General features: G+C 42.2%; 1 protein-coding gene across 1 annotated transcript in view; it reads right to left on the bottom strand.

Moving 5' to 3' along the window:
* SMCHD1 (structural maintenance of chromosomes flexible hinge domain containing 1) overlaps positions 1 to 23,002 on the bottom strand; it is a 383,867-nt gene that overhangs the window by 10,339 nt on the left and 350,526 nt on the right. The window contains 1 exon segment of the mRNA XM_040432517.1: positions 17,125 to 17,296. Coding sequence (XP_040288451.1) covers positions 17,125 to 17,296 — 172 coding nt within the window.

Raw genomic sequence — 23,002 nt, 5'->3', positions numbered from 1 at the left:
GGATGCGATGCGGGAGGTGAACGCATTGCACCCGCACTGAATACTGACCCATTCATTTCTATGGGGCTGTGCACACGAGCGGTGATTTTCACGCATCACTTTTGCGTTGCGTGAAAATCGCAGCATGCTCCTCTTTGTGCGTTTTTCACGTAACGCAGGCTCCATAGAAATGAATGGGGTTGCGTGAAAATCGCAAGCATCCGCAAGCAAGTGCGGATGCGGTGCGATTTTCACGCACAGTTGCTAGGAGACGATCGGGATGGAGACCCGAACCTTATTATTTTCCCTTATAACATGGTTATAAGGGAAAATAATAGCATTCTGAATACAGAATGCTAAGTAAAACAGGGCTGGAGGGGGTTAAAAAAAATAAAAAATCATTTAACTCACCTTAATCCACTTGCTCGCGATGCGGGCATCTCCGTCTGACTCTTTTACTGTATAGGACCTGTGGAGAGCATTAACTATAGTTTAAGGACCTGGGATGACGTCACTCCGGTCATCACATGGTACGTCACATGATCTTTTACCATGGTGATTCACCATGGTAAAAGATCATGTGACGTACCATGTGATGACCAAAGTGACGTCATCCCAGGTCCTTAAACTATAGTTAATGCTCTCCACAGGTCCTATACAGTAAAAGAGTCAGACGGAGATGCCCGCATCGCGTGCAAGTGGATTAAGGTGAGTTAAATGTTTTTTTATTTTTTTTAACCCCCTCCAGCCCTGTTTTACTTAGCATTCTGTATTCAGAATGCTATTATTTTCCCTTATAACCATGTTATAAGGGAAAATAATACTATTTACAGAACACCGATCCCAAGCCCGAACTTCTGTGAAGAAGTTCGGGTTTGGGTACCAAACACGCGCGATTTTTCTCACGCGAGTGCAAAACGCATTACAATGTATTTCACTCGCGCGGAAAAATCGCGGGTGTTCCCACAACGCACCCGCGCATTTTTTAGCAACGCCCGTGTGAAAGAGGCCTAAGGGTTACATAGCATCATAAAGCAATATAATGCTATGCGATACTGTCAGTGCTGGGAGGTCAGGACGGGAGCTGCTGCTCACTCATGCTCCGGAGCGTGTCACTCGCTCGTCTGTAAGGGGCCTTAAGGTTATAAGCCTGTCTCGCTTACCTGATATCTGTGTGGCATATATACATGGTAGTAAAGAAGAAAGTAGATTGAGGACAAGTATATTCTTTGTGAGACTGGAAACCCTCCTTTCTTATATGTGGGCACACTGTGGCACAGCGGCATTCCGATAGGACACCTATTTTATCCAAAATGCATGGTAAATGTGTATCTGCACTGAACGGTAAAGTGCTCATGGTGTTTCATTTTAATTTGAGAACCTGGCACTCACAAGTAGCACCATGTTTCCCATTTTAATGACAAACACATAATTATTTCACTTATTTCTCCCATAAGTCAACTTTCAAAACCAATCAGCCATCAAACTGACTTAAACATACACACTGAAGAGTAGAAAGCGGTATCCTGTAGCAAAGCATTTTGGGGCAAAAACTGCAATCAAGAACTTTGTGTATTTTGAAATGAGTTTTCCATATTGCTTAGCCCCATCAGGGCAAAGCCAATTTTTACGGCAATGTTTTAATTTTTTTTATTTCCCACCTTCCAAGAGCTATAACTTTATACATTTTCCACAGACAGCAAAATGAGGCCTTGTTTTTTGCAGGAGAAGTTGTATTTTTGAAGGAAAACAGAAAGCAAGCATGAGACAGATGTTTTACATATTGGGTCCCAATGACCATAATCAGATCTGTCGGGTGTCCATCGTCCGAGGCCCAGTAAACATGGCATTAGCCCGGTAATTTACATGTTGTGGTCAGGAAGGGGATATTAGAAGTGCCCAGTGATGGCACCAGGACCGGTGGCTGTTACCTCACAACAATACCTGCTCCCCCTCTCGATGATCATTGGGAAAGGGTGACCATTGGGAAAGGGTGACCATATATTTTTATTGTTTATATATATATATATATATATATACACAGTACAGACCAAAAGTTTGGACACACCTTCTCATTCAAAGAGTTTTCTTTATTTACATGACTATGAAAATTGTAGATTCACACTGAAGGCATCAAAACTATGAATTAAAACATGTGGAATTATATACATAACAAACAAGTGTGAAACAACTGAAAATATGTCATATTCTAGGTTCTTCAAAGTAGCCACCTTTTGCTTTGATTACTGCTTTGCACACTCTTGGCATTCTCTTGATGAGCTTCAAGAGGTAGTCCCCTGAAATGGTTTTCACTTCACAGGAGTGCCCTGTCAGGTTTAATAAGTGGGATTTCTTGCCTTATAAATGGGGTTGGGACCATCAGTTGCGTTGAGGAGAAGTCAGGTGGATACACAGCTGATAGTCCTACTGAATAGACTGTTAGAATTGGTATTATGGCAAGAAAAAAGCAGCTAAGTAAAGAAAAATGAGTGGCCATCATTACTTTAAGAAATGAAGGTCAGTCAGTCAGCCTAAAAATTGGGAAAACTTTGAAAGTAAGGGCTATTTGACCATGAAGGAGAGTGATGGGGTGCTGCGCCAGATGACCTGGCCTCCACAGTCACCGGACCTGAACCCAATCGAAACGGTTAGGGGTGAGCTGGACCGCAGAGTGAAGGCAAAAGGGCCAACAAGTGCTAAGCATCTCTGGGAACTCCTTCAAGACTGTTGGAAGACCATTTCAGGGGACTACCTCTTGAAGCTCATCAAGAGAATGCCAAGAGTGTGCAAAGCAGTAATCAAAGCAAAAGGTGGCTACTTTGAAGAACCTAGAATATGACATATTTTCAGTTGTTTCACACTAGTTTGTTATGTATATAATTCCACATGTGTTAATTCATAGTTTTGATGCCTTCATAGTCATGAAAATAAAGAAAACTCTTTGAATGAGAAGGTGTGTCCAAACTTTTGGTCTGTACTGTATATATATATATATAAAAGTTTGCACTAAATACACTTCTCCATGCTCAAGATAGAGGCACCTATCTCATATTTTCTTTCATCGAGAGAACCCATGGACTGTAACCGAGACACAGCCTTCTGAAACTAGACAATAAATTTCACAACCTACATAAGGACCCGGCTTCGCACGGGTATATTTCATGTATTTCATTTTATGTTTCCGTGTCATAAAAATATATCAACAGTTTTCCCCATAACAGTGACATCTACAGTACCCGCCCTTTTAACAATGCCCTCCAGAGTGCCAGCCCCTTTAATAGTGATCTCCACAGTGCCCACCCCTTTACCATTGACTTCTACAGTGGCTGCCCCTTTAAAAGTGACCTCCGCACTGCCTGCCCTTTTAACAGTGACCTCCACAGTGTTCGCCCCTAACAGTGACCTCGACATTGCCGGTCCCTTTAATAGTGACCACCACTTTAACAGTGACCTCCACAGTGCCGCCCCTTTAAAAGTGACTTCCACAGTATCTGCCCTTTAATAGTGACCTCCACAGTGCCCGCCCCTTGAACAGTGGCCGCCCCTTTAAGAACAACTTTCACGGTGACAGCCCCTTTAAGTGACTTTCACAATGACCGCCCCTTTAACAGTGACTTTCACAGTGGCCGCCGCTTTAACAGTGATTTCCACAGTGCCCACCCCTTTAACAGTGACCTTCACAGTGCCCACCCCTTTAACAGTGACTTTTACATTGACCGCCCCTTTAACAGTGATTTTCACAGTGAATGCCCCTATAACAGTGTTTTTCACAGTGACCGCCCCTTTAACCACCTCCCGACCGCCTAACGCACGGATGCGTCCGGAAGGTGGTTGATTCATTCCTCCTGGACGCATCCGTGCGTCATCTCGCGAGACGCGAGATTTCCTGTGAACGCGCGCACACAGGCGCGCGCGTTCACAGGATCGGAAGGTAAGCGAGTGGATCTCCAGCCTGCCAGCGGCGATCGTTCACTGGCAGGCTGGAGATGCGATTTTTTTAACCCCTAACAGGTATATTAGACGCTGTTTTGATAACAGCGTCTAATATACCTGCTACCTGGTCCTCTGGTGGTCCCTTTTGTTTGGATCGACCACCAGAGGACACAGGTAGCTCAGTAATATGTAGCACCAAGCACCACACTACACTACACCCCCCTTGTCACTTATTAACCCCTTATTAACCCCTGATCACCCCATATAGACTCCCTGATCACCCCCCTGTCATTGATCACCCCCCTGTAAGGTTCCATTCAGAAATTTTTTTGGCCCAAGTTAGCGGAAATTTTTTTTTTTTTTCTTACAAAGTCTCATATTCCACTAACTTGTGTCAAAAAATAAAATCTCACATGAACTCACCATACCCCTCACGGAATCCAAATGCGTAAAAATTTTTAGACATTTATATTCCAGACTTCTTCTCACGCTTTAGGGCCCCTAGAATGCCAGGGCAGTATAAATACCCCACATGTGACCCCATTTCGGAAAGAAGACACCCCAAGGTATTCCGTGAGGGGCATATTGAGTCCATGAAAGATTGACATTTTTGTCCCAAGTTAGCGGAAAGGGAGACTTTGTGAGAAAAAAAATATATATATCAATTTCCGCTAACTTGTGCCAAAAAAAAATAATTTCTATGAACTCGCCATGCCCCTCATTGAATACCTTGGGGTGTCTTCTTTCCAAAATGGGGTCACATGTGGGGTATTTATACTGCCCTGGCATTTTAGGGGCCCTAAAGCGTGAGAAGAAGTCTGGGATCCAAATGTCTAAAAATGCCCTCATAAAAGGAATGTGGGCCCCTTTGCGCATCTAGGCTGCAAAAAAGTGTCACACATCTGGTATCGCCGTACTCAGGAGAAGTTGGGCAATGTGTTTTGGGGTGTCATTTTACATATACCCATGCTGGGTGAGATAAATATCTTGGTCAAATGCCAACTTTGTATAAAAAAATGGGAAAAGTTGTCTTTTGCCGAGATATTTCTCTCACCCAGCATGAGTATATGTAAAAAGACACCCCAAAACACATTGCCCAACTTCTCCTGAATGCCACATGTGTGACACTTTTTTGCAGCCTAGGTGGGCAAAGGGGCCCACATTCCAAAGAGCACCTTTCGGATTTCACAGGTCATTTACCTACTTACCACACAATAGGGCCCCTAGAATGCCAGGGCAGTATAACTACCCCACAAGTGACCCCATTTTGGAAAGAAGACACCCCAAGGTATTACGTGAGGGGCATGGCGAGTTCCTAGAATTTTTTATTTTTTGTCACAAGTTAGCGGAAAATCATGATTTTTTTTTTCCTTACAAAGTCTCATATTCCACTAACTTGTGACAAAAAATAAAAACTTCCATGAACTCACTATGCCCATCACGAAATACCTTGGGGTGTCTTCTTTCCAAAATGGGGTCACTTGTGGGGTAGTTATACTGCCCTGGCATTTTAGGGGCCGAATGCGTGAGAAGTGGTTTGAAATCAAAATCTGTAAAAAATGGCCGGTGAAATCCGAAAGGTGCTCTTTGGAATGTGGGCCCCTTTGCCCACCTAGGCTGCAAAAAAGTGTCACACATCTGGTATCCCCGTACTCAGGAGAAGTTGGGCAATGTGTTTTGGGGTGTCTTTTTACATATACCCATGCTGGGTGAGAGAAATATCTTGGCAAAAGACAACTTTTCCCATTTTTTTATACAAAGTTGGCATTTGACCGAGATATTTATCTCACCCAGCATGGGTATATATAAAATGACAAGTGACCCCATTTTGGAAAGAAGACACCCCAAGGTATTCGCTGATGGGCATAGTGAGTTCATAGAAGTTTTTATTTTTTGTCACAAGTTAGTGGAATATGAGACTTTGTAAGAAAAACAAAAAAAAAATAAAAACATATTATCATCATTTTCCGCTAACTTGTGACAAAAAAATAAAAAGTTCTATGAACTCACTATGCCCATCAGCGAATACCTTAGGGTGTCTACTTTCCGAAATGGGGTCATTTGTGGGGTGTTTGTACTGTCTGGGCATTGTAGAACCTCAGGAAACATGACAGGTGCTCAGAAAGTCAGAGCTGCTTCAAAAAGCGGAAATTCACATTTTTGTACCATAGTTTGTAAACGCTATAACTTTTACCCAAACATTTTTTTTTTATCAAAGACATGTAGAACAATAAATTTAGAGCAAAATTTATATATGGATGTCGTTTTTTTTGCAAAATTTTACAACTGAAAGTGAAAAATGTCATTTTTTTGCAAAAAAAATCGTTAAATTTTGATTAATAACAAAAAAAGTAAAATGTCAGCAGCATTGAAATACCACCAAATGAAAGCTCTATTAGTGAGAAGAAAAGGAGGTAAAATTCATTTGGGTGGTAAGTTGCATGACCGAGCAATAAACGGTTAAAGTAGTGTAGGTCAGAATTGTAAAAAGTGGCCTGGTCATTAAGGGTGTTTAAGCTAAGGGGGCTTAAACTGTGACTGCCCATATAACAGTGTTTTTCACAGTGACCGCCCCTTTAACACTGACTTTTACAGTGACCGCCCCTTTTACAGTGACTTTTACAGTGACCGCCCCTTTAACAGTGACCGCCCCATTAAAAGTGACTTTCACAGTAACCGCCCCTTTAACTGTGACTTTCACAGTGACTGCCCCCTTAACCGTGACTTTCACAGTGGTCGCCCCTTTAACAGGGACCTTCATAGCGCCCACCCTTTTAACAACAGTGACCTCCACTGTACCCGCCCATTTAATAACAGTGACCTCCACGGTGCCCGCCCCTTTAATAACAGTGACCTCCACTGTGCCTGCCCCTTTAAAAACCATGACCTCCACAGTGCCCGCCCCTTTAAGCAGTAAAGAAAAATGGCTGGGTTGTTATGGAAACCTGGAGTAAAACTGTGTTTATGGCAGTTGGGATTTGAAGAGAAAGACTTGCAGGCTTGTATTGGCTAATGTGGGCTATTTTTTTGGGAATATCACAGGAACGGTACTTCCTAGAGAGCAGAGACCCGATCTAAAACCTTCCCGGACACCTGATGTACCTGTGCGCCAAATTTGGTGAGGATCGGTCCAGTCATTTGGTCGCACATAAAGAACGTCCAGACAGACAGAAATTCATTTTTATATATGTAAGAGAAAATACAAGGGTACCAATAACACTGCACAACAATGATTTTGCTACTGAGAGAAAAACATGCGATTTATACTAAAATGAGTGCGCTGATTCCAAATATGAACTCTGAATTTGCCTGACACGTCTAGATTTTAACCCCTTAAGGACCCTGGGATTTTCCATTTTTGCGTTTCATTTTCACTCCCCGCCTTCCCATAGTGCTAACTTTTTTATTTTTCCATTCACATAGCCTTAGGAGCGCTTATTTTTTGCGGAACAAGTTGTACTTTCTAATGACCTCATTTACGGTTGCAAACCATGTAGTAGGAAGCATGAAAAAAAATTCCAAATGGGGTAGAATTGGGAAAAAACTCAATTCTGATAAAGGTTTTTATTTTAATTTTTTTTACACTGTACACAATGCGGTAAAATTGACCGGTTATCTTCATTCTCCAGGTCAGTACGGTTACGATACCACACTACAGTCGTTGCCAAAAGTTATGAGAATGACATAAATATTGGAAATTGGAAAAGTTGCTGCTTAAGTTTTTATAATAGCAATTTGCATATACTCCAGAATGTTATGAAGAGTGATCAGATGAATTGCATAGTCCTTCTTTGCCATGAAAATTAACTTAATCCCCAAAAAAACTTTCCACTGCATTTCATTGCTGTCATTAAAGGACCTGCTGAGATCATTCAGTAATCGTCTTGTTAACTCAGGTGAGAATGTTGACGAGCACAAGGCTGGAGATCATTATGTCAGGCTGATTGGGTTAAAATGGCAGACTTGACATGTTAAAAGGAGGGTGATGCTTGAAATCATTGTTAACCATGGTGACCTGCAAAGAAGCGCGTGCAGCCATCATTGCCTTGCATAAAAATGGCTTCACAGGCAAGGATATTGTGGCTACTAAGATTGCACCTCAATCAACAATTTATAGGATCATCAAGAACTTCAAGGAAAGAGGTTCAATTCTTGTTAAGAAGGCTTCAGGGCATCCAAGAAAGTCAGCAAGCGCCAGGATCGTCTCCTAAAGAGGATTCAGCTGCGGGATCGGAGTGCCACCAATGCAGAGCTTGCTCAGGAATGGCAGCAGGCAGGTGTGAGCGCATCTGCACGCACAGTGAGGCGAAGACTTTTGGAAGATGGCCTGGTGTCAAGAAGGGCAGCAAAGAAGCCACTTCTCTCCAAAAAAAACATCAGGGACAGATTGATCTTCTGCAGAAAGTATGGTGAATGGACTGCTGAGGACTGGGGCAAAGTCATATTCTCCAATGAAGCCTCTTTCCGATTGTTTGGGGCATCTGAAAAAGGCTTGTCCGGAGAAGAAAAGGTGAGCGCTACCATCAATCCTGTATCATGCCAACAGTAAAGCATCCTGAGACCATTCATGTGTGGGGTTGCTTCTCATCCAAGGGAGTGGGCTCACTCACAATTTTGCCCAAAAAACACAGCCATGAATAAAGAATGGTACCAAAACACCCTCCATCAGAAACTTCTTCCAACAATCCAACAACAGTTTGTGAAGAACAATGCATTTTCCAGCACGATGGAGCACCGTGCCATAAGGCAAAAGTGATAACTAGTGGCTCGGGGACCAAAACGTTGACATTTTGGGTCCATGGCCTGGAAACTCCCAGATCTTAATCCCATTGAGAACTTGTGGTCAATCCTCAAGAGGCGGGTGGACAAACAAAAACCCACTAATTCTGACAAACTCCAAGAAGTGATTATGAAAGAATGGGTTGCTATCAGTCAGGAATTGGCCCAGAAGTTGATTGAGAGCATGCCCAGTCGAATTGCAGAGGTCCTGAAAAAGAAGGGCCAACACTGCAAATACTGACTCTTTGCATAAATGTCATGTAATTGTCGATAAAAGCCTTTAAAACGTATGAAGTGCGTGTAATTATATTTCACTACATCACAGAAACAACCGAAACAAAAAACTAAAAGCAGTTTAGCAGCAAACTTTGTGAAAACTAATATTTGTGTCATTCTCAAAACTTTTGGCCACGACTGTAGTATAATTTTTCTTGCGTTTTAATACTGAAAAAAAATGAAAACCTTTGAGGAGAAAAACATTTTTTTTATAACCGGATTCTAACCCCTATAACTTTTTTGTAGTGATGTGTACGGGGCTGTGTGAGGGTTCATTTTTTTGAGGGACGATCTGTTCTTTCAGTGATACCAATTGAAGGTGTGAGACTTTTTGATCACTTTTTATAAAAAAATTATTGGGTAGCTGAAGTGACAAAAAAATGGCAAATTGGCTGTTTTTATTTTTCTGCCCGTTACTCCATTTGTCGTATGCCATTAATATTGTTATATTTTAATAGTATGGGCATTTCGCACGGGGGCGATGCCCATGATGTTTATCTTTTTTATTAAAAAGTATTTTTATTTTAACCACCTCAGGACCGCCGAACGCAGGATTGCTAATCCAAGGAAGATACAGGCGTCACTCAGCTGTCAGCGATGTGGTGCGCGAGTCAAGGGAAGGTCCACAGACACTTGTATAGAAAGGATTGGCACTCGCTGTAGTTGTAATTTTCAAATGATTTTAATGGTCACATACAAGATTGCGTCCTGGCGGCGGCCCTGTTATTCCTCCTGGACGCGCCGGCGCGTCCTCTCGCGAGACGCGAGATTTCGGGCAGAGCCGGCCCGCGCATGCGCATTGCGGGCCGGCAAAAGTTAGAGGAGTATTTCGTCACCAGCCTGCCAGCCAATGATCGTCGCTGGCAGGCTGGTGATTTTCAAAAAATCGAATCACAAGCCAGTTATCACATTATATTTATAAATATAATGTGTTAAATGGCTTCTGTGCTCCTCTGCTGGTCCTTTTCGTCGGTTGGTCCCAGCAGAGGAGCACACATCACTGTGAGTACACACCAACACTACACTTAGCCCCAGATCACCCCCCATCACCCCAATTAACCCCTTGATCACCCCTGTCAATCACCTAGTGAAAGGGAAAAAAGTGATCAGTGTAAACTGTCACTTTTTTTTTTTCACTAGTATTGACGGTTAGGTTTAGGATAGTTTAGGCCCCTTTGTTAGGTAGTTAGCGTCGGTTAGCGCCCAGCCCACCGCACCGCAGTCACTGATTCGCTGATAAGCGTATCGCTAATCAGCATTGGTACTTTTATAGTATCTGTAAGTGATCAAAACTGATCACAGTCAGATCTATAATAGTATTAGTGTCACCTTAGTTCACCCTCCACCCAAAACACAGTGTTTGCCCGATCAGGCCTGATCGGTCGCCCACATGTGCGTTCACCCACGCCCCGCCGCAGTGACAAAAATTATATATTTTTTTTGATCACTGCACAATCACTTTACAAGCGCTGCGGCGATAAAAAATAAATAAATCAGTTTTGATATTTTTTATCAATCGCAGCGGCTTCCGGTACTTCGCTAGCCTCCCATTTGTAATACAGGCTTGCTTTTTTTCTTGGGTGGTCTCAGGAATACCCCCTAAATTTAGTTGACCAAATGGCAAATAAGGGGTATTCTTCTGAAGAGGCCTACAGGCTTCTGACCCAGTCGGATGAGGAGTGGGAACCCTCATCTGACGAATCCAGCGGGTCAGAATATGAACCTGTAGAAAGCAGTGGCAGTCTGACCCAAAGTTCGGACGAGGAGGTTACGGTTCCTGATACCACCAGGCATACCCGACCCCGTGTTGCTAGACCACAGGTTGCACAGGATCGGCTTCAAGGGCAGCAGAGTGGGGCTGGCGCTGTCGGATTACGTGGTGAGGCATACACCAGCAGCGCAGCCCCATCCTGGACCTAGTACCAGCACTGCCGTACAACATGGTGAAGTGGCGAGCACCAGAAGGGCAGTTGTAGCTGGTACGGTGGCACGTGCATTAGTTCTCCCGTCGCAGCCACCGCACAGACAGGCTCGTAGAGCCCCTAGAGTCCCTGAGGTGCTGGCAAACCCTGATTGGCAGCCCCCAACTTCAGCCGCACCAGTAGTTCCCCCTTTCACCGCCCAGTCTGGAGTTCGGGTTGAGACAGCTCAGATCGGATCGGCACTGGTTTTTTTTGAGCTGTTCTTAACTGCGGAGCTCTTGGACTTAGTCGTGGCAGAAACAAACAGATATGCCACTGAATTTATAGCCGCCAACCCGGGAAGCTTTTACGCCCAGTCTTTCCGGTGGAAATGCGTCCAAGTTTCCGAATTTAAAACTTTTCTGGGCCTTCTCCTCAACATGGACCTGATAAAAAAGCATGAATTGCGGTCATATTGGTCCACGAACCCAATTCATCACATGCCCATGTTCTCTGCTGCCATGTCCAGGACACGATTTGAGACCATCCTGCGTTTCCTGCACTTTAGCGACAACAGCACCTCTCGTCCCAGAGGCCACCCAGCTTTTGACCGACTCTACAAAATTCGGCCCCTCATAGACCACCTTAACACCAAATTTGCATATTTGTATACCCCTGAACAAAACATCTGCATAGACGAGTCCCTTATACATTTTACCGGGCGCCCTGGCTTCAAACAATACATCCCAAGCAAGTGCGCCCGGTATGGGGTCAAATTGTATAAGCTCTGTGAAAGGGCCACAGGCTATACTCACAAATTTTGAGTCTATGAGGGTAAAGATCAGACCCTGGAGCCGGTCGGTTGCCCTGACTACCTGGGGAGCAGTGGGAAGACAGTCTGGGACTTGGTGTCACCCTTATTTGGCAAGGGGTACCATCTTTATGTGGACAATTTTTACACAAGTGTGCCCCTCTTCAGGCATTTGTTTTTAGAACAGATTGGCTGCTGTGGCACCGCGCGACCTAGTCGCCGGGGCTTCCCCCAACGGCTCGTTACCACCCGTCTTGTAAGGGGGGAGAGGGCTGCCTTGTGTAACGAAGAACTGCTCGCGGTGAAATGGAGAGACAAGCGTGACGTTTACATGCTCTCCTCCATTCACGTAGACACGACAATCGAAATTGAACGAGCAACCAGTGTCATTGAAAAGCCCCTCTCGGTCCACGACTATAATTTGCTCATGGGAGGGGTGGACTTCAATGACCAGATGTTGGCTCCTTATTTACTTTCCCGCAGAACCAGACGCTGGTATAAGAAGGTGTCTGTATATTTAATTCAATTGGCGATGTACAATAGTTTTGTTCTCTACAGTAAGGCTGGGAGAACAGGATCCTTCCTCAAATTTCAGGAAGAGATCATCGAGAACCTCCTGTATCCAGGAGGTTCCGTGGCCCCAACCACCAGTGTATTGAGCCGTCTACACGAGCGACATTTCCCCAGTGTCGTTGCTGGTACCTCAAACTGACCGCCACCCCGAAAAAAATGTTGTGTCTGTAGCAGGAGTGGAATAAGGCGTGACACCCGCTATTTCTGTCCTGACCACCCTGCCCTATGCTTAGGGGAGTGTTTCCGGAAGTACCACACACAGGTACACTTAGCATAGGGATTGCGTTACACAGGACAGGCACACAGGGCTGTTAGGGCCCTTTCACTCACAGCTGCTGCAAAACCTCTCCTTTCACCTGGGACAAAGTGCATAATGTACTTCGCCACATCTCTGGGCGATTTGCGTTTTGCACATTGTCCATGGGGAACGAGAGGTTTGTCCTATAAAGGTAAAAAAAAAAAAAAAAATCACCGGTAAGCAAAAAAGTTAATGTTCTGTTCAAAAAGTAAAATTTTATAAAAGTTAATGTTCCGTTCAAATGTTATATAAACTTAATGTTAATAAATTTATTGTGTTGCGGCCTGGTTTTTCCGTTTTTTTTTTTTTACCTTCTAGGTGGACCAACCGATGAACGAGCTGCAGCACTGATGTGCATTCTGACAGAAGCATTACGCTTGCTGTCAGATTACACAAAAGTCGTGTATGCGGCGCTGCAAGATGAGATTTCTCCTCTGCAGTAAAAAAGATACGTTTGCCGAGGCATACGAGCTGAGGGGCGGTGTTTGGCAAACACTTTGCATATAAATCTCTCTAAAAGACAACTTTTTCAATTTTTTTTATACAAAGTTGTCATTTGACAGAGATATTTATCTCACCCAGCATGGGTATATGTAAAAATACACCCCAAAACACATTGCCCTACTTCTCTTGAGTACGGCAATACCACATGTGTGACACTTTTTTGCAGCCTAGGTGGGCAAAGGGGCCCAAATTCTAAAGAGCACCTTTAGGATTTCACAGGGCATTTTTAACACATTTGGATTTCAAACTACTTCTCACACATTAGGGCCCCTAAATGCCAGGGCAGTATAACTACCCCACAAGTGACCCCATTTTGGAAAGAAGACACCCAAGGTATTTCGTGATGGGCATAGTGAGTTCATGGAAGTTTTTATTTTTTGTCACAAGTTAGTGGAATATGAGACTTTGTAAGAAAAAAATAAAATAAAAATAAATCATCATTTCCGCTAACTTGTGACAAAAAAATAAAAAGTTCTATGAACTCACTATGCCCATAACAGCGAATACCCTAGGGTGTCTACTTTCCGAAATAGGGTCATTTGTGGGTGTTTTTACTTTCAGGCCATTGTAGAACCTCAGGAAACATGAACAGGTGCTCAGAAAGTCAGAGCTGCTTCAAAATGCGGAAATTCACATTTTTGTACCATAGTTTGTAACACTATAACTTTTTGCGCAAACCAATAAATGTACACTTTTTGCATTTTTTTTTATCAAAGACATGTAGAACAATAAATTTAGAAAAATGTATATATAAATGTAGTTTTATTTGAAAAATTTTACAACTGAAAGTGAAAAATGTCATTTTTGAGAAAAAAATTCGGTAAATTTCGATTAATAAAAAAAAAAGTAAAAATGGCAGCAGCAATGAAATACCACCAAATGAAAGCTCTATTAGTGAGAAGAAAAGGAGGTAAAATTCATTTGGGTGGTAAGTTGTATGACCGAGCAATAAACCGTGAAAGTAGTGTAGTGCAGAATTGTAAAAAGTGGTCTGGTCATTAAGGGTGTTTAAGCTAGGGGAGCTGAGGTGGTTAAGGAAAAGGGGGTGATTTGAACTTTTTTTTTTATATTTGCAAAAATATTTTTTGTACTTTTTGTAAGTCACCTTCGGTGACAATAACTGTCAGTGATTAGATTGCCTATTGTGTTCATTGATGTTTATATAGACACCATTGAACACTTCATTTACATTATACCAATACAATGCTGCCACCTAGTGGCCTGTATTGGTATAGTCATCTAATAGGCACCGAAGCCTGCTTGAGGCTTCAGCCTATTAGATTAATGTAACAGGTTCCCTGATCTCAGCCGGGGAACGCTATTACCGGAGCAGAAGTGCGTGACTTCCTCTTCCGGACTGCGCAGATGCCGTGGTCACATTTGACTACGGCATCTGAAAGGGAAAATGTATGCGATCAGCCATGTGCCGCGGGTCTCTGCTATTTAAAATAGAAAAAATCCGGCAGCGGAGGTCCTTAAAGGGTTAAGTACATGCAAAGCCTATTCAGTTATAATATTAATGCATTATATTGGAGATATTCCAATGGACATGTCCAGACCTGTTCGGACGCACTCAGGCTGATATCAGCAATAAGTATGTAAGGCAAGCTGGACAGATTTTGATAAAGTGATCTGCTATAGAGCTATCAGTTTTGAAACTTAAGATGGATAATACACTACTGGCAAATACACTACTTATGATCAGCACAAGAATCTGACAAAGCGAGTGCGTCTTGCAGCTTGGGATGCATTTGTTCTAGTAGTGCAGAACTTCCTTGGGAACAGACGAGCTGCAAACTATGCTGAATTAGTAGACAACATGCTTACATCAAATGAACAACTTGGCTGCCGAATGTCATTGAAAGCGCATTTCTTACATTCCCATCTTGACTTTTTCCCACCCAATTTGGGACACTTAAGTGACGAATATGGAGAGCAGTTTCCTCAAGATATTTCTACAATGGAGAACAGGTATCAAGGCCGATGGAATCCCAACATGATGGGGACCTCTGCTGGTTTTTGCAAGGGGAAAATATGACCGTTCACAAATGCAAAAGCAGATACCTGAAGCACTTTTAACAGTACTGGGCCTTGCTCAAGTAAGACTTTTAAACTGCAAAACGAGACTTTTTGAAATTTTGTTATTCCATTACATTTTCATACACTGTTTACTACGCAAACTTTGATGTAGATCAGGTAATTGTTGGAGTAAAACTCGTTCTGTTCAAAATTATTCAATGCTTTCCAAGTACTTAATTCATTTAGGCATAGTTATGCATAGCAAAATTTTGTGATCTGTTACAACAATAAGTTTTTGCCCAGTAGCAGATGAAGTTTTTTTTTTTTGTTGCGTGGTGTAATATATGTAAATTGCTAAGAAGTGTGGCACTATTAGGGCTGCTTATTGTGCATTTCTGATATGTGGTATATGCAGTGAAGGAAAATTCTATCCATTTAACCACTTCATTACTGGAGCGTTTATAACCCCTTCCTTACCAGGCCAATTTTTCAGTTTTAACAACGAGGGTATCTAGCTGCAAATAACTAATTTCTGAGCCAACCAACAAGTATTTGATATTATTTTTAATAGGACACCACAGACCTTTCTTTTGTGGCTTTTTAAAAAAAATAATATTGAAGGAAAAACTGTGAAAATGATGAAAAAAAAGTTTTTTTTTCTTTCTTATCAATTTTTTTCAAAATGTTACAAAAGATTTTAAGACAAAAGATTTCTACATTTTTAAAATATTTTAAAAAAGCAAAAAGAAAAAAAGTGTGCACGTTTGTATATTTTACACACACAAAGTCCGCTATAGTATTGCTAAAACTAGTAACTATAGCTAAAACTCTTTTAATTATCTTTATTTCCCTTTTTGTTTTTTTATAATTTTTATCAAAAGGGTTGTGTCACTTGAGCAAATAACATTTATTATGTACAGAAAGTTAATACAAGGCACTTACTAATGTATTGTGGTAGTCCATATTTCTTCCTTTACTGGCTGGATGAATTTTTCCATCACATTATACACTGCTTGTTTCCATGGTTACGGCCACCACTACTGGATTGCAGGGAGGTCGTAACTAGGGATGAGCGAATCGACTTCGGATGAAACATCTGTAGTCGATTCGCATAATTTGTTAGAATACTGTAGGGAGGGAGTGCTCCATACAGTATTAGAATGTATTGGCTCCTATGAGCCAAGGTTATTACTTCGCGAAGTCTTGCGAGACTTCAGGTAATAACTTCAGAAATTAATTTCTACTGTTAATAACCTTTTACCGAACTCTGTTTCGGTTCCAAACGAGCAGTGTATAATGTGCTGGAAAAATGAATCCAACAAACAAAGGAAGCAATATGGATAATCACAATATATTAGTAAGTGTCTTGAATTAACTTTCACTACATGATAAATGCCACTTGCTAAATTGTTTATGTTTTTACATTTTTTATGAAAAAAGAAGAGTGAATTAACCCATTCCTGCTACAGTTAGTTCACAGACTGCAGGCTCACAGTTATTTTTACAGCCAGCATGGTGTACTCACATATCAAGAAGAGCACTCCTATGCCAGTTTTTTTTACTTTACATTGTGGTGGATCTCTGTACACAGCAATGTCATACAGGGAGACCACTTTGCCTGATCTCTGGGATCCATACTGTGACCGCAGCTGTCTAATGACAGCACAGTCACAACGTTTTGCAGAGCCTAGGCGCACTGGAAGATTGCTATGTAACCGAGCGCTTTTATACCTCAGGTTACAATTAAGAGTTTACCGCCGCAAGGTATATAATCATGCAGGTAAGAAAAAGATTAAAGCCAAATTGTCATTAAAACTGATAAAGAATAGACATTAAATTTCCAGACAACTGGAAACCAATGTATATATGTATTTACACATACAGTTTATACTACTTCACTTTGTACACTTCTGTTGATTATGTCCCAGGAGAGATCAGCACTAAACTACTCTGTCGACTGGATATGAACTTACTAAAGATTTAATCAATTAGTAAATGTAACTGAAACAGGCAAATTGTTGCAAAAAAAAGGCTCTCATTTTAATACAAACCTATTTCCGCAGAAACAGTTTCAAATTCACTGGGCCTTGGAGCTCCAAACATCATTTTGCCAAGCTGGCGTATAGAGGGTGCTTTATTTTGCACTCCACCAAACTTTCCATTGCCGCGGATTCTCTCTCCATCTCTAGTCAGCAGTGTTGGGCACTGACAAAACTGAACAAGCTAAAATGGAGAAATTAATTAAAAAGTAACATAGTTTGTTCTGCCCAGCAGGGTTAGAGAATCAGTACAGATCACGTCTGCCTCAGTCTTTGTAGTTCTGAAGTGTTGTGTGGTTATAGCACCATCTAGCGGTGTTAAGTTGTATTACACTTTGTTCTTCCTGTTACGAAGACTATTGCATTGTGTGTGGTGCACTGCATTGTGGGAGTGCAAAGCATTCTGGGAACCCTATTAACCCCTTATTAACCCCTGATCACCCCATATAGACTCCCTGATCACCCCCCTGTCATTGATCACCCCCCTGTAAGGTTCCATTCAGATGCCGTATGTGTTTTACGGATCCGCAAAACACATACGGACGTCTGAATGGAGCCTGACAGGGGGGTGATCAATGACAGGGGGGTGATCACCCCATATAGACTCCCTGATCACGCCCCTGTCATTGATCACCCCCCCGGTAAGGCTCCATTCAGATGCCGTATGTGTTTTACGGATCCGCAAAACACATACGGACGTCTGAATGGAGCCTGACAGGGGGGGTGATCAATGACAGGGGGGTGATCAGGGAGTCTATAAGGGGTGATCACCCCCCTGTCATTGATCACCCCCCGGTAAGGCTCAATTCAGATGCCGTATGTGTTTTACGGATCCGCAAAACACATACGACGTCTGAATGGAGCCTGACAGGGGGGTGATCAATGACAGGGGGGTGATCACCCCATATAGACCTCCCTGATCACCCCCCTGTCATTGATCACTCCCCCTGTAAGGCTCCATTCAGACGTCCGTATGTGTTTTGCGGATCCGCGGATGCGCAAAACACGGACGCCGGCAATGTGCTTTCCGCATTTTGCGGATCTGCACACTGCCAGAACTATATAGAAAATGCCTTTTCCTGTCCGCAATTGCGGACAAGAATAGGACATGTTCTATAGGCTCTACAAAAAACGCCATGTTCGCCCGATCAGGCCTGATCTTGTGCGCACACTTGCGTTCAGGTCCGCCCCACCGCAGTGACAGAATTTTTTTTTTTCTGATCACTGCAAAAAACACCGTAAAAATCTCTGCGGCGCTATAAAAAGATACTTTTGAGGGGCATATTTTTTTTTTGTCACAAGTTAGCGGAAATTGATATTTTTTATTTTTTTCTTACAAAGTCTCCCTTTCCACTAACTTGGGACAAAAATTTCAATCTCACATGAACTCACCATACCCCTCACGGAATCCAAATGCGTAAATTTTTTTAGACATTTATATTCCAGACTTCTTCTCACGCTTTATGGCCCCTAAAATGCCAGGGCAGTATAAATACCCCACAAGTGACCCCATTTCGGAAAGTAGACCCCCCAAGGTATTCGCTGAGGGGCATTTTGAGTCCATGAAAGATTGAACTTTTTGTCACAAGTTAGCGCAAAGGGAGACTGTGAGAAAAAACAAAAAAAAAATAATTTCCGCTAACTTGTGCCAAAAAAAAAATACTTCTATGAACTCACCATGCCCCTCACGGAATACCTTGGGGTGTCTTCTTTCCAAAATGGGGTCACATGTGGGATATTTATACTGCCCTGGCATTTTAGGGGCCCTAAAGCGTGAGAAGAAGTCTGGAATCCAAATGTCTAAAAATGCCCTCCTAAAAGGAATTTGGGCCCCTTTGCGCACCTAGGCTGCAAAAAAGTGTCACACATGTGATATCGCCGTACTCAGGAGAAGTAGGGCAATGCGTTTTGGGGTGTATTTTTACATATACCCATGCTGGGTGAGAGAAATATCTCTCTAAAATGACAAACTTTGTATAAAAAAAATGGGAAAAGTTGACTTTTACAGAGATTTCTCTCACCCAGCATGGGTATATGTAAAAAGACACCCCAAAACACATTGCCCAACTTCTCCTGAGTACGGCGATACCACATGTGTGACACTTTTTTGCAGCCTAGGTGGGCAAAGGGGCCCAAATTCTAAAGAGCACCTTTAAGATTTCACAGGACATTTTTTACACATTTGAATTTCAAACTACTTCTCACGCATTAGGGCCCCTAAAATGCCAGGGCAGTATAACTACCCCACAAGTGACCCCATTTTGGAAAGAAGACACCCCAAGGTATTTTGTGATGGGCATAGTGAGTTCATGGAAGTTTTTATTTTTTGTCACAAGTTAGTGGAATATGAGACTTTGTAAGAAAAAAATAAATAAATAAATAAATCATCATTTTCCACTAACTTGTGACAAAAAATAAAAAGTTCTATGAACTCACTATGCCCATCAACGAATACCTTAGGGTGTCTACTTTCCGAAATAGGGTCATTTGTGGGGTTTTTCTACTGTCTGGGCATTGTAGAACCTCAGGAAACATGACAGGTGCTCAGAAAGTCAGAGCTGCTTCAAAATGCGGAAATTCACATTTTTGTACCATAGTTTGTAAACGCTATAACTTTTACCCAAACCAATAAATATACACTTATTGCATTTTTTTAAATCAAAGACATGTAGAACAATACATTTAGAGAAAAATTTATATAGAAATGTATTTTTTATTTTTATTTTACAACAGAAAGTGAAAAATGACATTTTTCAGCAGCAATGAAATACCACCAAATGAAAGCTCTATTAGTGAGAAGAAAAGGAGGCAAAATTTATTTGGGTGGTAAGTTGTATGACCGAACAATAAACCGTGAAAGTAGTGTAGTGCAGAATTGTAAAAAGTGGTCTGGTCATTAAGGGGGTTTAAAGTATAACTGTCATATTATTATTTTTTTTGGAGTATTGGATTGTGGTGATTAATATCTCCTTGGTGGCCCTATTTCAACTTTTCACTGTGTACTCAATTACCCCTTAATTCCACAGTTTTGTTCCCTGTACTGCCTACTTTTACCTGTGCTTAAAATCAGGTTGCTAGGCATAGTCCATTTATGTGTTGAAGGACAGAGGAAGCAGAAGCACGCAGCCTGCAAGGTCAGATTAGAGACAGCCAGGGACTGTAAGTAAATGATTAAAGCCAGGTCCTCCCCAGCAGCTGATAACAGTGCCTGGGCTGTGTGCACTTCTCCCTGTCCCTGCACTTGGCAGACGCTCTCCCTCACTCAGCAGACTGGGACAATGCAGAGTTGAAGCAGCGCAGAGCAGGGAAGGGAGATCTGCCATCTGCTCAGTGTATAAATGAAAGCAACATGTGGTAAGAGGACCCCTTTGTGCTGCAGGAGATTAACCCTTTAGGGGGAGGGCTCTGGTTACTGACACTTTTGGGGGGCTATTGTTACTGGCTAGTGAGGGCAGGCGGGATTAGCCTCAGGGGGAGGGCAGTGGCGGCCATCTTAACTGAATAGTGAAATTGCAGTTTTATGCAGACTGGTTGCTAAGGGCTGAATCTTATTAAATATGGGGTAAGTCAGTCTAATAGTAACTGATTCTGGAATATCATGTTATTACTAACTACATATATGAAAATTGAAATTAGGGTCTAAGGGTGATAGTTATCCTTTAAGCTAGGGGAGCTGAGGTGGTTAATACATTCTATTTGTATTCTTGTAGTTTTACCACGTCATGTTAGTAGTAAATTTGGGTCGATACAGAAAACTTTAAAAAATTATCTACTTCTAAATTTGAATTTCTATGCTTTTAAAGACAGTGATACCTGAAAAAAGTTATTAACATTCCCCATGTGTCTACATTATATTGGCATCATTTTCCAAATGTAATTTTATTTGTTAGGATGTTAGAAGGCTGAGAAACCACACATATCTTTTTAAAATTTTCAAGAAAATTTCCAAAACAAACTTTAAGGACTAGTTCTGAAGTGACTGAAGGGCTTAAATAATAGAAACCAACCATAAATGACTCCAATATTAGAAACTACACCCCTCAAGGTATTCAAACTGGATTTTTTACAAACTTTGTTAAAGGGATTCTGTCACCTCTCATAACCCAAATTCGGATTTTAAACCAGTCATTCTCCACAGCTTACCTTGAATCGGCTGTGCTGTTCTATATTGTAATCCGTCCAGTAGTTTTGCAGAAAAACAACTTTTATAATTATGCAAATTAACCCTGAAGGTGCCGAGAGGGGCGTTATGTTCCCCTTTGTGTGCCCAGTAACGCCCCTCTTACAGTGCCCAAAAACGCCTTCCTCCAGAATCCCTAACCGCCCACAGCGTCTCATCCCTCTCCTCCCCCCTCCTTGACGGCCGAGCGAAGTCTCGCGCAGACGCAGTACCCACTGAGGGCTGCGCCAGTGCGATTTGCTGGAGACTGAGGGCAGGAGCTTCAACGTCGTCACTGGGCATGCGCCGAACCCAGTGACGTCCGATGCTCGCTCTTCCCTCAGTCTCCAACAAATCGCACTGGCGCAGCCCTCAGTGGGTACTGCGTCTGCGCGAGACTTCGCTCGGCCGTCAAGGAGGGGGAGGAGAGGGATGAGACGCTGTGGGCGGTTAGGGATTCTGGAGGAAGGCGTTTTGGGCACTGTAAGAGGGGCGTTACTGGGCACACAAAGGGGAACATAACGCCCCTCTGGGCACCTTCAGCGTTAATTTGCATAATTATAAAAGTCGTTTTTCTGCAAAACTACTGGACAAATTACAATATAGAACAGCACAGCCGATTCAAGGTAAGCTGTGGAGCATGACTGGTTTAAAATCTGAATTTGAGTTATGAGAGGTTGACAGAATCCCTTTAATCCTTTAGGTGTTCCACAATAAATAAAACAAAAGAGGTGAAATTTAAAAGTTTCTTTTTTTGCAGATTTTCCATTTTAATCAATTTGGTCCTGTAACACAGCAAGGGCTAAGAACAAAACAAACTTCAATATTGATTACCCTGATTACAGAAACACCCCATATGTGGTCATAAACTACTGTATGGACACACAGCAGGGCTAGGAAGAGAAGGAGCGCCACATGGCTTTTGAAGGGCAGATTTTGCTGGAATAGTTTTGTGGCACCATGTCATAATTGAAGAGATCCTGAGGCACCCCACAGTGGAAACCCTCCAAAAAATGACCCATTTTGAAATCTGCACCCCTCAAGGAATTTATTGATAGGTGTAGTAAGCACTTTGACCCCAGTGGCGTTTCATAGAATTTAGAAACCTATGGCCGTAAAAATGAAAAGTTTAATTTCTTCAAATAAAATGTAGATTTTGCCCCAAATTTTTCATTTTCTCGAGGGTTAACAGGAGAAAAAGCCCCCCACAATTTTTTACCCATTTTCTCATGAATTCAATAACATATGTGGTCATAAACTGTTGTATGGGCACATGGCAGTGCTCAGAAGAGAAGTGCCATATGGTTTCTGGAGGGCAGATTTTGCTGGAATAGTTTTCAGGCTCATGTCACATTTGAGACCATGAGTGACCCCCATTACGCCCCTCATGGAATTTATTGAGGGGTACAGTGAGTGCTTTGAACCCCACAGGTGTTTCATAGAATTTAAAAAAATTTGGACATGAAATAAAAACATTGTATTTCAATTATATGTAGTTTTAACCTCAAATGTTTAATTTACACAAGTGTTTATAAGAGCAAAAGCACCCCAAATTTTGTAACATTTTTCCATAGTATGTCATTACCCTCTATGTGGTCATAAACTGCTATCTGGGGTTAGAAGGGAATGAGCACCATGTGCCCCTCAGGCTAGTTTGGCGATTTATACAGCACTGGCCAACAGCAGCAGAGGCGTGGAGGTGAAATCAAATAAAAAGGTTGCGCCCCCCCC

Source organism: Bufo bufo, chromosome 5 (genome assembly GCF_905171765.1).
Source record: "Bufo bufo chromosome 5, aBufBuf1.1, whole genome shotgun sequence".
Taxonomy (NCBI): domain Eukaryota; kingdom Metazoa; phylum Chordata; class Amphibia; order Anura; family Bufonidae; genus Bufo; species Bufo bufo.
The sequence above is the reverse complement of the archived record's forward strand: the minus strand, read 5'-3'. Positions and strand labels throughout refer to the sequence as shown.